The sequence below is a fragment of the Struthio camelus genome, chromosome Z (assembly GCF_040807025.1).
Source record: "Struthio camelus isolate bStrCam1 chromosome Z, bStrCam1.hap1, whole genome shotgun sequence".
In the NCBI taxonomy this organism is placed as follows: domain Eukaryota; kingdom Metazoa; phylum Chordata; class Aves; order Struthioniformes; family Struthionidae; genus Struthio; species Struthio camelus.
In genome coordinates, this window is record NC_090982.1 from 62657866 (window position 1) to 62671766 (window position 13901).

A 13901-nucleotide genomic window follows, 5' to 3' on the forward strand; every position below is an offset into this window, starting at 1 on the left:
TGGCAGTTTAAAGAATGACAGCTTGGTGTGCAGTTAATTTTGGCAGTGACTGAACTGATTATTTATAATCCTGGTGATTATGTTAAATTTTTCTTAAACTCAGAGTACAAGTAATTAGTGAAATAAAAAGCAAAAGCTGTCTGAGTACGAAGAGGCTGGAACAGCCCTCATTCTAGGGCTGGAAGTGTATAGACCAAGGCGGGATTTTTCTTACTTAGCCAAATTTCCAGGTAGCTAAAGGTACATAATCCTTAGACTTGTTCAGTGTCAGTGGAGAGCAAAGGAACTTGCAGAAGAGGTTCAACCCACCTACCACAGATGTCTCTCCTAAAGTACACTGAACTGTTCTGTGGTTGTGCCCCAGCCTGTCCCCATTAATTTAGAGGCATCTTTGACAACTACCTTAGACAAAGACAATCTGAAAGACTGTTGCTTTTAGGCAGCTAAAGTTAAGTTAAGTGAGTCCGCTGTTCAGTAAATTATCTTGCTTTTCCTGATAGACAACTTCCCAGGTGACTTTAGACAAGTTGCTATAAGTTGACAGATACTCAGTTTTACATCTCAGTCCCTTGTTCTGAAGCGTAAACATTACAGTATTTCCCTTCCTTATGTGACATTGTTGAGATCATTTAATCTTTGTAATTTTTAAGATGGAGGAGGCTGTAAAAGTATGTATTACAGACACATTTTTAAAGCTTTTATTTTCTATTTACAGAATCCCATTCCTTCAGATGCAAGAACAGAAGGAAAGACTCGATTGATGTTAAGTCAATAACATCTCAAAGTAGTGATGGTAAGAAAATAGAAACCTATCAAGAGGAAGGTTAGAAATAAAGAATGTAATTGCCCTAGGCAATAGAAATGCAGAATGAAAGAGGAGCCAGACAGATTCACAACTGATTAAACAGAGGTTTCTCTAGTTGCTTGTAACTTCTTAAAAAATCTCTTTATTCAGAATAGTAAAGCATTGTCGCATCATGAGCATCCATGTTGCTGTAAGATGCATGGCAGCACGTGATGCCTTTACAGAAAGGAGTGGCTTGCTGCAGCAGAGAGGTCATGTGTGTGTGCTAAAAGAGCGTGTGGTGAAGCACCAGTTCCACCTGCCTTGGAAAGCTGCAGCTTGTGCTCCATAAATAGTGTTTTGATTTCATTAGACAGTGGGGCATAAAGAAATCTGTTGCTACTGGATACTTGGGAACAACGCTTCTGATCCCATCTGTGGTTGGCTGCCAGGTTGGGATGGTGGTGGCAGAGATTTCTTTTTGCCATGGGATACAGTGAGAGAAGGACAGCTTATAGGGAGCAGTAATGGGTTTCATTAGAGCAGTTGCCATCACTGGGGTGAGATGGGCACGCACACTCACAGGAGAAACCATAGTATGCAGAGATCCATTTGCAAACAAATGGAGAGTGGCAGGTGCTGAGCACAAAGGAGCCTAATTGGAGCGAAGGATGGATAGAAAAGCCGATAGTGGAAGCGAGAGGTAGCTGCAAACGAGATAGGCACCACTATGAGAAATGAAAGAGCGAAGCAAGAAGTGGCAGAAGGGGAGATACAGGAGAAATAGGAGACGAGCCTGGATTCTGTCATGCTGTTTCCTAATGACAGTGTTTGGCGCACTCTAAATGGCATCGTATGATTTATACTCTGCAACATGTAAACAGTGCTCTCTTTAATGGCAGCCCCAAGTTTGCAGACCCGCCGGTACTCTTCAATGGCAAGGATCCACTCAATGACAATAGAAGCTCCTATCACGAAGGTGAGTCCTGAGCATTGCCTTCTCCACAAACTTGGAGTTTAGAGTTGTTCCGATAGGGAAATACGTAGTTAATGGCAGTATTTACAGACATTAAGGGATTATATATACTGCACCTTGTATCTAACAGAATAATTAAAATCGATCCTGTTTTTCTTTTTTCCTTCCAACTTTGTGCCTCTCATTCCTAGTCATAGTCATGAGGAAGAAGGGTGGCCTTGCTATGTTTGTTCAGCTACACTGCTTGTGGCAGGAAGAGGACCCTACTCTGCTGGGCTGTGCATGTGCAGGAGGATATGTGCTCTCTGCTGTTACCTACACCACATTCTGTTACCCACTTTCCTGTACTGGTTCTTCTCTACCTGTTTTACCCAAATTCTGCTGTCCCAAAGCAGCTGCATACTCACTCTTCCCACAGACCGTGGTGCCTGCCATCTCCCACCCTCAAGCCATTTTTTCCCTTCTCCCCATCTTCTCTTCCCATCCTCAAGCCCATTGCCTCCAAGCACCAACCTGCCTGATACAGCAGCTGGTTCCTTTCCTTTTCTTTCACCCCCAGGATCTTCACATACCTGCAGGGAGGCCTGTAGTATCTCAGCAGCAGCTTCTGGTTGCTGGAGAGGACGCTGGGGCTTTTTTCCTCTCAGTCCTAGCCATGCCAGGGGCAGTCCTTGGTGCGGCTGTGTCATTCCTCCTTTTCCAGTTTGCAGCTGAGATGCATTGTGGAAGGCAGAGAAGAGCCATCCTCTTCTCCCTCAGCCACAGCCCAGCTGTTGCTGCTCCCTGCCCTTCCTTTCCATACTGAATAAATTAAGCCTTTAAATCCAATATCAGGATATCTGAATCCTGTCCAGCAGTCCCTTTTATTCTCTACGGACTGCTTGACTGGGTCTGAGCAGCCCTGCATATGTTGAAGGACTGTGACATGGCCAGTTGTTTGTCTATCCATCTGGGACTACTTTAGATATTTTGCACCCTCCCTTCTGCCGCCCCTTCGTAGGAGTTTACCAGTTACAAACAGTAGCCAGGTAGCTGGGAATCAAAGCACAAATTTACATTTTCATGGTTGTACTCAAAGGGCTGGGGAGAATTACATAGCACTTGCTAAGTGGGAAGCAGCATAATGTTTTGCCAACAAAGATTTTGTAATAAGAAAAGAACAATGTGGTGTTCACTTTTCCTCACTCACCTCCCTAATCTGCTTTCAGGTTATTAATATAATTAATGCTGCCCAGGAAAACAGCCCCATCACAGTAGCAGAAGCCTTGGACAGAGTTCTGGAAATCTTGCGGACAACAGAACTTTACTCCCCTCAGCTAGGTACCAAAGATGAAGATCCTCACACAAGTGATCTTGTTGGAGGTCTGATGACTGTAAGTAAAATGAGTAAAGATTAAGTCACTGCTCCTAGTGCATCACTGTTCGGTGATCTTCTGTCCTAAAATTGTACAAGCAATGGGAGGGAGAGGTCTCTGCCAACAGTAAGCACCAAGATGTAGTAAGGTATATTATGGCAATGTCTTAGCCCACTGGATGCTTTCATCCTCATATACAAGTGAACATGGATACCACTAGAAACTGTGTCATCTAATCTGCTTTGTCTCAAGGAGATACTTTTTAGAAGCCCTAGGAGTTTAGATGCTGCATTAGAGGGATTGCTCTACATCTGCTGTACCCGACGATTAGGTGAGGACAGTAAAACTGAGATTTACTTTCGTCACGTTCTAACTTTAGTTTCCTAACAGTAGCAACACTCCCTTACAGAGAGGGCCTGCCTCATCATCATGGATTACCTCTTTTTTTTGATGAACACTGAGCTGATCCTTGCCAAAATGATATAAAGAAAAGGAAGAATAAATTGTATTAGTTAATGTGAACGATGAAATCCTGCAGATGCCAATGGAAGCAGCAAGGAGGGCAGTACACTGTACAGTACACTGTAGACTCTATGAGATCTCTTTTCTGGAGAGCTCATACTCCTGATCCTTTGATATCCATAGAGTCCAGTTGAAAGCAGTTATCACTTCTGTCAAATTTGCCAAATCAGAGAAGACAGAGCTGGAATTTACATGCTTCTTGTTGGATCCTTCTGTATCTATAGTGGAAGACCTTAAAACAAGGACGGTGCTTATGATGCTACAATACGAGTAATGTTCTCAATACCCAGGAATAGTACCTAAAAAGAAAATGCATGTTGTGTTTTTACAATTAATCATGCATGTGTACTGTGTTTGCCTAAAACTTGCATCTTTACTTATTTCAGGATGGCTTGAGAAGACTGTCAGGAAACGAGTATGTGTTTTCTAAGAGTAAGCTGCCATTTTAAAATTCCTTTTACCAGTGTTACTTCATTTGCAGATGACAAAGATGTAGAGCTCTGTGCTAATTTGCAATGTGGCATAAGTCTTTGGAAATGGTTGTCTAAGTGGCCGTAGAACTAAAGTGCTGGACTGTCTTTATTTTGGAGTTAAAGCAGGTTAAAATACTTAAAATAAGACATTTAAAAATGCAGAAAATCAAACTGAAAAAAAACTAAATTCTCACTCAAAGAGATGATCACTGATTTGTTTTTTTTTTTTAGTATATGTCCAAATAACATATAAAGATATAAACCGTAGATACGATAGGCTTTTACAGACTTTTTCCAGCTAGATTTTGTCTTGAAAAAAAGTTGTTTTCTAAGTTGAATTCTACACATGAAATAAAATCCAGAAGTATTGTATTTGCATTCCATTTCAACAGATATGAACCTGAGCCATAGTCACCTTTCAGTGCCAATTACCATCAACGATGTTCCACCTTGTATCGCACAGCTCCTGGATAATGAAGAAAGCTGGGACTTCAATATTTTTGAGTTAGAGGCTGTTACAAATAAAAGGTACTGGACCCCTTTCCCTGGGTGCCTTTAATGAACTTGTTGAGGTGCTGTGGCACAAAGTGCTGTGCTCTGGAAGAACTGAAGCAAGATACAGCTGATCTGTGAGAGCAGTCTTGGGTGTTTTCTTTTTTTTTTTTTTTTTTTTTTGTGCATGTATGTGTTGATGTTACTTGTCCTATTTTAACAACCCAGGCACACACTATGATCAGGATGCATGCACAGGCAGTGGAGAACCCCTGCAGACTGTTGTCTTTCCTGACAGCATCTACAGCCCTTCCTGTTTCCTGTTCAATTTTTAGCTTGTCTCTACCCCATCTAGTCTATCCATGTAACGCTATTTGGCATGGACTGGTGTTGTTACGTTCTGGATGTCCCACAGGTGCCCCTTTTTTTGCTGCTGCACAAATGGTCTTGCTGAAAAATGCAAGCCGCTCACCTCATCCCCCACGATTTAAGCAGCTCGGAAGCAGCTATGGCTTTTGATTATGGCTTAGAAGATTGGGATGAGGGACAAAAGGCCAAGAGAGCCTGAGATTTTGAAGACTGTGTTGAAAGGAGGCACCAGTATACTTGGTCTCATGCAGATTATAAAAATAAACATGTCATCCAGAGAGAGAAGTGATTTTGATTCCAAGATGCAAGGAACTGGGGAGACTAACAGCTCCTCCAGTATTCTGTTCCAGAGGTTAATCACCTTGTCTCTTTAAAGAAGGTGCTCATAGTATGAATTTGCATTTGTCTGGTTTTAATTTGCAGATAGTGGCTTTTGGTTATTGCCCTTCCCGCTCAGGAGCTCTGTAGGGCATCTTGCAGGAACAAAAAATATGACCGATACATGGGACTCGGTCACAGGCAAGACTGTAAATAAATGACAGCCTGTAGCGGATCAGGATTTAAGAACCACCAAGATGAGAGCTTTTACCATACTTGCTTATTTCACACACTCGCTCCCCTCTGCCAGCATTACCCAGCTTCTCTCCCCAGCGGGCAGATCGCTGTTGGTCTGGGAAAATCGGGCAGAAAGTGGAACTGGTTCGTACTGTGCAGCTGCTCGCAGTTTCCAGTCTCGGGCATCACTGGCCAAGGTCCCTGGGCATCCCCGGCAATCATCTCCACACAGCTCTCGGATCCCCAGGGTCTTCCTCCACTCCCAGGATCTTTCCTTGCAGCCAGGAGCTTCACCTGCTTCTTTCTAGGCCCCCTTCTTCTTTACAAGACCCCTTCTGTTTGGGCACCCTTCTTTTTCAGCGCCAAGCCCCTGTTTTTCCCAATTTAAATACAGAGAAGGACAATGCACAATCAGCCTCCTAAGTGGTGTTTCTCTCTCATGCCTCTTTTGAAGGATTTAGGAAGTGCCATTTTGGTTTAGTCCAGCCTGTACCAGCCATAGCTAGCAAGTAGCAGGCGTCTGCTTGAGAGTTCAAACGTTCCATTTCAGGCATTAACCCTTACACACACCCACAGCCACGCACCCCTACCTGCTGCCTGTTAGTATTCTCAGTTCAAGACATTTTTTGTCTATGACGAAAAAAGCTATGTCCTGTCTCATTTCTTGAAAGAGATCCAGTCCTGCTAAGGCTGGAAGACTTTACATGAAATAGTGACCCAGTGCTCAGAGCTTCTCCAAGAAACATCACAATGCTTTGCATATTACCAGCTTTAAATATGTAGGGATTAGGAGTTTGGACCCCATAAAGTCACAGTATTATTTAAAACAGTTTGGCCCTTTGTCTTGTGATGTTTTAGACTTCGGAATGTGTCTGGCTCATATTTCAAGTTTGTTTTCTCTTGGCAGAAAAAATGTATTTTTGATCGATTGACAAATAATCAGAAGACACAGGAACCGAGCTTTTAATAAATTTTTATGTTAGATATCAAAAGGTCTAAACTAAAATCACAGTAATTTGTGACACTGTAATGGAACTGTGCCGTTTCTGTAAAACATTAAAATAATATCTGAAAGGATGATAAATGGTTACAATTTGTAACCTTGTTGGCCAGGCTTTTTAAAGGTTATAAATGCGCAAGTAAAAGATTTTTTTTCCATCCTCCCCTCTTTTTTTTTTTTTTTTAAATAGTGTGTTTAGAAGGTGTCCTGAAGAGGAATCTTATGTGTTTAAGATGTTGTTGGTTTCTCTGTCAAAAGATAACATCCTTTAGAACTTTGCGGTTTACGGTGGTATCATTCCCTTCTGTTGTTTTCCAGGCCATTAGTTTATTTGGGCCTAAAAGTTTTCGCTCGATTTGGGGTCTCTGAGTTTTTAAACTGTTCAGAAGCAACATTACGAGCCTGGCTGCAGATGATTGAAGCCAACTACCATTCCTCCAACTCCTACCACAACTCCACGCACGCAGCGGATGTCTTGCACGCAACGGCATTCTTTCTTGGCAAGGAGAGAGTTAAGGTATAACTATCACCTAGGAGTCCTCTAGGCGAGGATTTTAGTGTGTTTGCCCAGGTGCCAGCCTGAACACCTGCAGCTCTTTTAGATTTGTCATTCAAAAGTCATGTATTTATTTAAATAATGGTCCTGGCTTCATAAAGTTGCTCTACCCTTGGCTCTACCCTTGAAGCCTTTTCCTGTGATGCCTGCAGGCCCACACAGTTTCTCTAAAGAGCCTGCTCGTGTGAGGAAGGAATTTATACTTGTAACTGGCACCCATAGGAAAAAAAACTACTTGTTTATCTTTTGGTAACTGACTGTTAGTTCTTTATAGAGCTTTGCAAAACGCACAAGCTCTGTAGGAATATAGAGTCTCAAGACAAGTGCACAAAGTGGAAGGACACCTACAAGAGGATGCAATGTAGAGCTGTTGCTTTGGTGATGGCACAGTAAAAAGCTTCATTAAGGAAAGAGGGTTTGGGTGAGCATGGGGGCAGGGGCGTGAGTGCGGGTAATCTTGGTGCACAGTGAGAGGAAAATGATTACAAAGAGGCAGGATCCCTGCACTCAGGCTTACACTTGCATGGTTCTGGGTACACAGAAATGATCAGATATTATTGATTTTTTTTTTTTTTTTTTTGGTGACACATGATGATATTTCTCTCTCCTGTAGGGAAGCCTTGACCATTTAGATGAGGTGGCTGCATTAATAGCTGCCACCATTCATGATGTAGATCACCCTGGACGGACCAACTCTTTCCTGTGCAATGCGGGCAGTGAATTAGCTGTCCTTTACAATGATACTGCTGTCTTAGAGAGTCACCACACAGCACTGGCATTTCAGCTCACAGCTAAAGACAGCAAATGCAACATTTTCAAGAATATTGATAGGTAGGTCTGCTGGAAAAGGCGGGGGGAGGTCTTGTCAATCAGTTGGTTGGGGATTTTAGTTTGATGTGGATTGAGAGCTACCTTCCAATACAGAAGATACTATTTGAATAGCCGTGTTAATATGTAACCTCTTCCAGAATCCTATGTACATTAATTTCAAAAGGCTTTATTTTTTCCCCATGCTCTGTGTTTTGTAGCACTGTGTGCTTTATATTGTTTGGAAGCATATAAAGATGCTTTTATGGATTACGTTGGCACGGTCCGATTGGAAGCCTCAAGGCTGCATCTGGCCTGCTGCCTTCTCATTGCAGGAGCCGGGGAATGGCTTTTTGGGCGTGCTTGTCACTCAAGCAGCCAGGTGTTGTGTGCTGCGCCTGTGCGTGGCCCGTGCTTGCCAGCACTGCTGCAGTCACACTGGAGAGAGGGAGGTGAAGCTGTGGGACACGTGGCAGCAGCCCCCTGCTCCTGTGCACGCCCATGGCCTGGGAGTTGCCATCGCGTCAGCATAGCTCGTGCAGGGGCAGGGTGGGAGGGAAAGGAATCAGGGCCTGACACTAACAGCTAATGGATTTGTCTACCCCATGTAACGTTTTTTTAAAAAATCTGAGCTTTAAGTAGACTTCCAAGCTAACAGGCAGTGCAACAGAAATGTGTTAGTGCCAATCTTGGAGGACTTGTCCTAGTATTACAGCATTTTGAAATTGAGTTGTAATTTTTAATTGACTTCAGGGAATTGATTTTCATCAGGTAAAGATAACAGAATAAAGGCAGTACAGGAATTTGGGGCTGGAGGAACCTAGAGGAGTGATCTAGTCCATTCCTCCAGCCCCAGGCTATTCATAATTTTTCGGAAGCTGCTCGTGTGCCTGCAACCCCCAAGCTGTGTTTTGCAGTGCTCTCCGGAAAGGGACAAGGAGAGGGCAGAGTTCTCTCTGGCAAGCTTGTGAGCAAGAAATGTTTTTCTTTCCTAGAAATCACTATCGGACATTGCGCCAGGCCATTATTGATATGGTTTTGGCAACAGAGATGACAAAGCACTTTGAGCACGTGAACAAATTTGTGAACAGCATCAACAAGCCAATGGCATCTGAGGAGACCAGCTCACACGTAAGTGCCTGCAGAGCACCCCTTTAGGCATTTCAATGAAGTTTTCCAAGACAACTTCAAGTATCGTTTTCATTCATGTTGTATTGATTTCCATTGTGGTAATGCCCAAAAGACAATTGAATTTTTGACCTCACACCTCCAAGTGTGAGAAAAGACTTTAGTTTTTCAATGCTTTCTGTAACTGCCTCTGCCCTGAGCTGATTTAAACACTTCCTTTTACAAGCCTTCCTTTTGAAGCTATCCTGTGTTCACAAAGCATGGAGGTTGATGCTTTTGTACATGCAAAGTTGTGTGTGCGGTACCAAGCTGGCACTTGTGCCTACAGTTAGACGTGTGGTTATCACGCACACATCTGAACGGTGGGGTTTACCAGAGCCAGCTGATACCTCTGCAGGGGCTGTAACCAGGAACCTGCGCTGACAGGCACGCTGTGGTGTCATCTGGAAGCTGCACACCATGTGCTATGACTCCATCTCTTCTTGAGACCTCTCCACGCAGAACCCTGCCCCATTCCTGCCTGTGCCAACAGGTGTCTGTGCCTTATTCCCATTAGTTGCTTGTACCCTACTGCTCCATAGCCAGCCAGGGCTATTTCCTGAGATGGCGCTAGGTTTCCCAGCCCTGGCAGGGCTTCTGTCGCTGCTTCTCAAGGTTGAGCGCTCTGTCTCTGACCAGGTTCTCTAGGGCAGTGTTACCCACTTAAGCAGAGATCATCTTATCCCTGCTTAGTGAAAACAGTGCTTTGTTCGAAGCACTGAAAAAAAATCAGACAATATTGAAGGTCAATAGTATTAAAATAAAAAAAATTAGCTTCCGTCCTTTCTCCATAATTGGACCATTTACACTGTAGACTGTAGTGGGTGCAGAAACCAGTCAGGACTGCTGCCCCTTTATGGCTTAGGGATAGCATTACATCAGTTTAGCTAACCTGCTTCTAGGGAGAGCTTGAGCTCTGTTTTCACAGCAGTTTGAGCTGGAAGTCACAAATGCTGCTGAACTGATTGGCTCCGTGGAGACTTGGCACTGTCCTGCCCAGCACTCCCAGGCTCTGGAGGGCTCTGCACGTGGCACTGCACCTGAGCTCGCCGCTTCACAGTGCCAGAACGCCCACAGCACAGAGGGACAGGGTCTGGCCACTCTGGGACCCGCTGGAGGCCGTCCAAATCAAACAGGAGCTGCTCCTTCACTGTTTCTGCATTGTGCTCCCAGCGCATCTCCTAGCAGTGCGTTACATGGGTTTTCTGTTGTGGCGTAGGCTAAGCCAGGACAGCAGAGATTCCACTTTAGGTCCAAGCTAGCAGAAAAGAAATGTCCACATCTGCAGGCCTCTCTGTGTAGAATTAGCCACTTCCATGTTTCCTCTGTACTTGCCTGTGCACCAGATGGCAGCTTGCTGTGCGCCTGTCGGTTTCTTTTTATGCCCTCCGAGGTGGCACTGGGAAGTCTGCGTTCTGGGACAATGGTTCATTTCTCCCTCTGATAGCTTAAGCATATTCTGAATGGTTTCCCTACCTCCCCTCCTTTAAAAGTCTTTTTCCCAAGTGGTCCTGTAGGATTTAGATGCACAAGTCTTACTGAAACCACAGTGTTCCCAAGCTTGAACGCGTTTCTGGGAATCTCCCTTTTATCCCATTAACGCATTTGCTCTAGCAGTTGCTAAGGTGCATTTCAATGATGTTCATCACACGTTCCCCTGAAATCAGCGTTTTTAAGCTATAGAAAGCATTTTCTTTGATTCACTTTATTTTACCAGTTTATCGCAGAGGTTATTTTTAAAATGTGCAAGAATTGGAGAGCAATAAAACTGCAGCACAAAGCCACCCATATTACAGACTTTTTTTTTCCTAGTAGCAGTTTTTTCTGTTCCTTATTGTTAATGGTGCCTCTTCCTATTTTTGATCTTGAGCAGCAGTTAAGAAGGAGGTCTAATTTGGCAGCTCATTGCTGGGCTACCCATGCTGAAAAAAAATTAACTGTTAAACATAAAGTTAGAAGATTAATGCCCCAATTGGCAAGAGTCACTGCAAAATATCTCCCCATAAACCACAAAGACATTAATTTAGCAGTGGTGGTAAAAAGTATTTATGTTCAATTTTTGATTCAGAGTTGAACTTAGCAGCAAAGGGAAGCCATAATTACACAAATATATTATTTTGAAAACAGTTTGAATGCCATGGTGAGCTGAGGTGGAGGCTTTTTATTACTCAATAAGGAACGTAATATACCTGTGCCCTTCTAAGCTGTTCAAAATCTGGAAGATGATGCCACAGCAGACTTGTTACAAGTTCTCTGTCTCCCCCACCCACTCTCCAGAGCAGTCACTAAGCAGTCCTGTATTTTACTTCCTAGCAAACAGAGACCTTCTGCAGTCAGTCTGCCACTCTTGCATTTTCCAACTCTTAGGCTCATAGGTAAGCCAAGATGCACCTAAGGCCAGAAAGTGTTCCAGGCCTACATTCAAAATCCAGCACAAAAGAGGCACAGAATATATTTTCTTATTTCAAAACCTACTAAAACTGAACGGCACGGTCTTCTGCTTCTAAAAGAATCATAGGCAATTGTACAAGTGAGTTTACCCCTCTGTGCCTGTCTCAGTTTTCTCACCTGTGAATGGAACCTAACTCTAAAAACTCAGGTAAGCAAAACAGCCCCTGCCATCACCACCCCAAAGCTAAACATGGGGTGACCGCAGCTCAGCAGCCCGCAGCTGTGGATGCATGCACATACACACCCCGGGTATGCTGTATGCATTTAGAAAGCAATCAGACTGGGTGCATTCTTCCTACCCAAGCACTGTGGAGATAGTAATAATGATGCATTTACTCGTGCCAGCAGGGATGCAAGCCATAACTGACTCTCTGTTACAGAGTGAAGGCAGCGAATGTGAATGTACAGCCAATATCAAGAATTTTCCAGATAACCAGACACTGATCAAGCGCATGATGATTAAATGTGCGGATGTAGCAAATCCATGTCGCCCCCTAGAGCTATGTATTGAATGGGCTGGGAGGATTTCTGAAGAGTATTTTGCACAGGTATGTGTATTTTTATCAGTGAGAAAATGCATGTCGTCTGCTCTTCTAGTCCACATGGGGTCTACCCAGACTTGTCCTGGAGTCCAAACCTGCTTTTCTTCCCAACTCACAACTGGCTGCTCACTTTCATGCAGAAGAATTTACCCCAGTCAGTCTGTCCAAGTTAGCTAGTTTAAGTTTACCCTGAAGTTTGCAGTACCAAATGGTGGAAAGGAGGTTTTACAGTTTTAACTTTCTCTGTGTAGCCAAAACAAAATGATTGGACTAATATTAATCAGTTTAATTGGCTGAAGTTCGAGCCTGTCACTGTTACAGGTTCTAGTCCCAATGCCTTCCCTGAAGAGAGCGTGAGGAACGATTCTGTGCCTCATGAACCCCTCGATTGACTCATCAGGCTGGCCTTTTCTCTTCTGAGCTGGTACCTGAACTATGGTCCCAGTAGGCAGATAATATGGCAGTCCAGTACTGCAGGCATATGGGCAGTGTTTATCATCTGGGATCCTAAGAAGAGACGTGAATATATTATTTCTTAATATTCAATTTCTCTAACACAAACACATCAGTTTCCTGAAAGTTAAATAGTCTTCTAGTTCTTTGAACAACTGGTAGATTCTTAGTTTTTATTTGCCACTAATATGGAAATTAGCAGCTACAACTGGAGAGACGAAAAGTGGGGCATGCCTACCATCCAAATGTAGATTGCAGATGCGACAGTCATTACTGACAGAAGTAGTAGATAGAGCCTAGAACATGTCTGAATTTCATTTTAATCCTGGGGAGTGAATCCTTTGAGTATTTGATCGCTTTCACGGTAAGATGCACACAGGTCACCAAGGCTGTATCTCCCTAGCAAGGGAGGTATCATGAGCTAGCTTTAAATTGGCTCTCTTTGGTATAAGTCTACCAGCAACAATAAGAGGTGCTAAGAACTGTTCTGCTTTTCATTCACCTCATGTGGTAATTTTTGGGACTACTTTGGTGCCTAAACTATTAAAATGTTTTTTTGTACTTGGATGCTAAGACTGTTGAGCTGATTGGCTCTTCCACCATACTGAGAGCAAGGAAAAGGAAAAAAATTAACCCTCTCTCATTTGTGGGCACAGAGTTAAAGGGCATAGTCTGACTTTTATTAATCTTATACAAGACACAAGCAGAGAAAATAGTGACAGCAACATCCCTCTTACTTAAAAGATAAATGGTTTGGAACAACCACCAGACATGTGGAGAAGGAGAGTTCAAATCTGTCCTCTACTAAAGGAATCTGAAACCCCATTGTCCAGTTTCAGCTACTGAGCCCTAAGCACCAGATCAGAGTGTGTTCTGTCTCACTGGAGCTAAGAGCAATCACGGCACTACCCTAATAGAGTACTTGTGGAAGGGAAGAGAGAATGAGTTCAGTCTCTCTGCTCCAGAAGACACAAGGCACATGAAACTACGGCAGTTCACTTCTGAGGTTCTAAGTTTTGCCTCAGATCTCCTACTGTACTGGTCTTAAGTAATTCATCTAATGCCTTGACCTTTTGCTATTCTAGTGTGAAAGCCAGCAAAGCTCCAGGGCTAACAGGAGGTGTTTTTTTTTTTCTTAGACTGATGAAGAGAAAAGACAGGGTCTGCCTGTTGTAATGCCAGTATTTGATAGAAACACCTGCAGCATACCCAAGTCTCAGATTTCCTTCATTGATTATTTTATAACAGATATGTTCGATGCGTGGGATGGTAAGTATTTGCACTTTTTTCTTCCTGGCTCTGAGGCAGAAATTTCTATAGCCTAAAATTAATTACTGCAAGCTGGTGATTAGTCCATTTTTCCTCAGGGGCAGTTAATGGTATATATAAGCAGTCAGTA

At 43.4% G+C, this 13901-nt stretch overlaps 1 protein-coding gene across 1 annotated transcript in view; it reads left to right on the forward strand.

Moving 5' to 3' along the window:
- LOC138064494 (high affinity cAMP-specific and IBMX-insensitive 3',5'-cyclic phosphodiesterase 8B-like) overlaps nucleotides 1–13901 on the forward strand; it is an 85343-nt gene that overhangs the window by 68957 nt on the left and 2485 nt on the right. The window contains 10 exon segments of the mRNA XM_068927345.1: nucleotides 716–793; nucleotides 1687–1763; nucleotides 2969–3133; nucleotides 4024–4069; nucleotides 4503–4638; nucleotides 6845–7043; nucleotides 7696–7913; nucleotides 8885–9020; nucleotides 11888–12055; nucleotides 13642–13771. Coding sequence (XP_068783446.1) covers nucleotides 716–793; nucleotides 1687–1763; nucleotides 2969–3133; nucleotides 4024–4069; nucleotides 4503–4638; nucleotides 6845–7043; nucleotides 7696–7913; nucleotides 8885–9020; nucleotides 11888–12055; nucleotides 13642–13771 — 1353 coding nt within the window.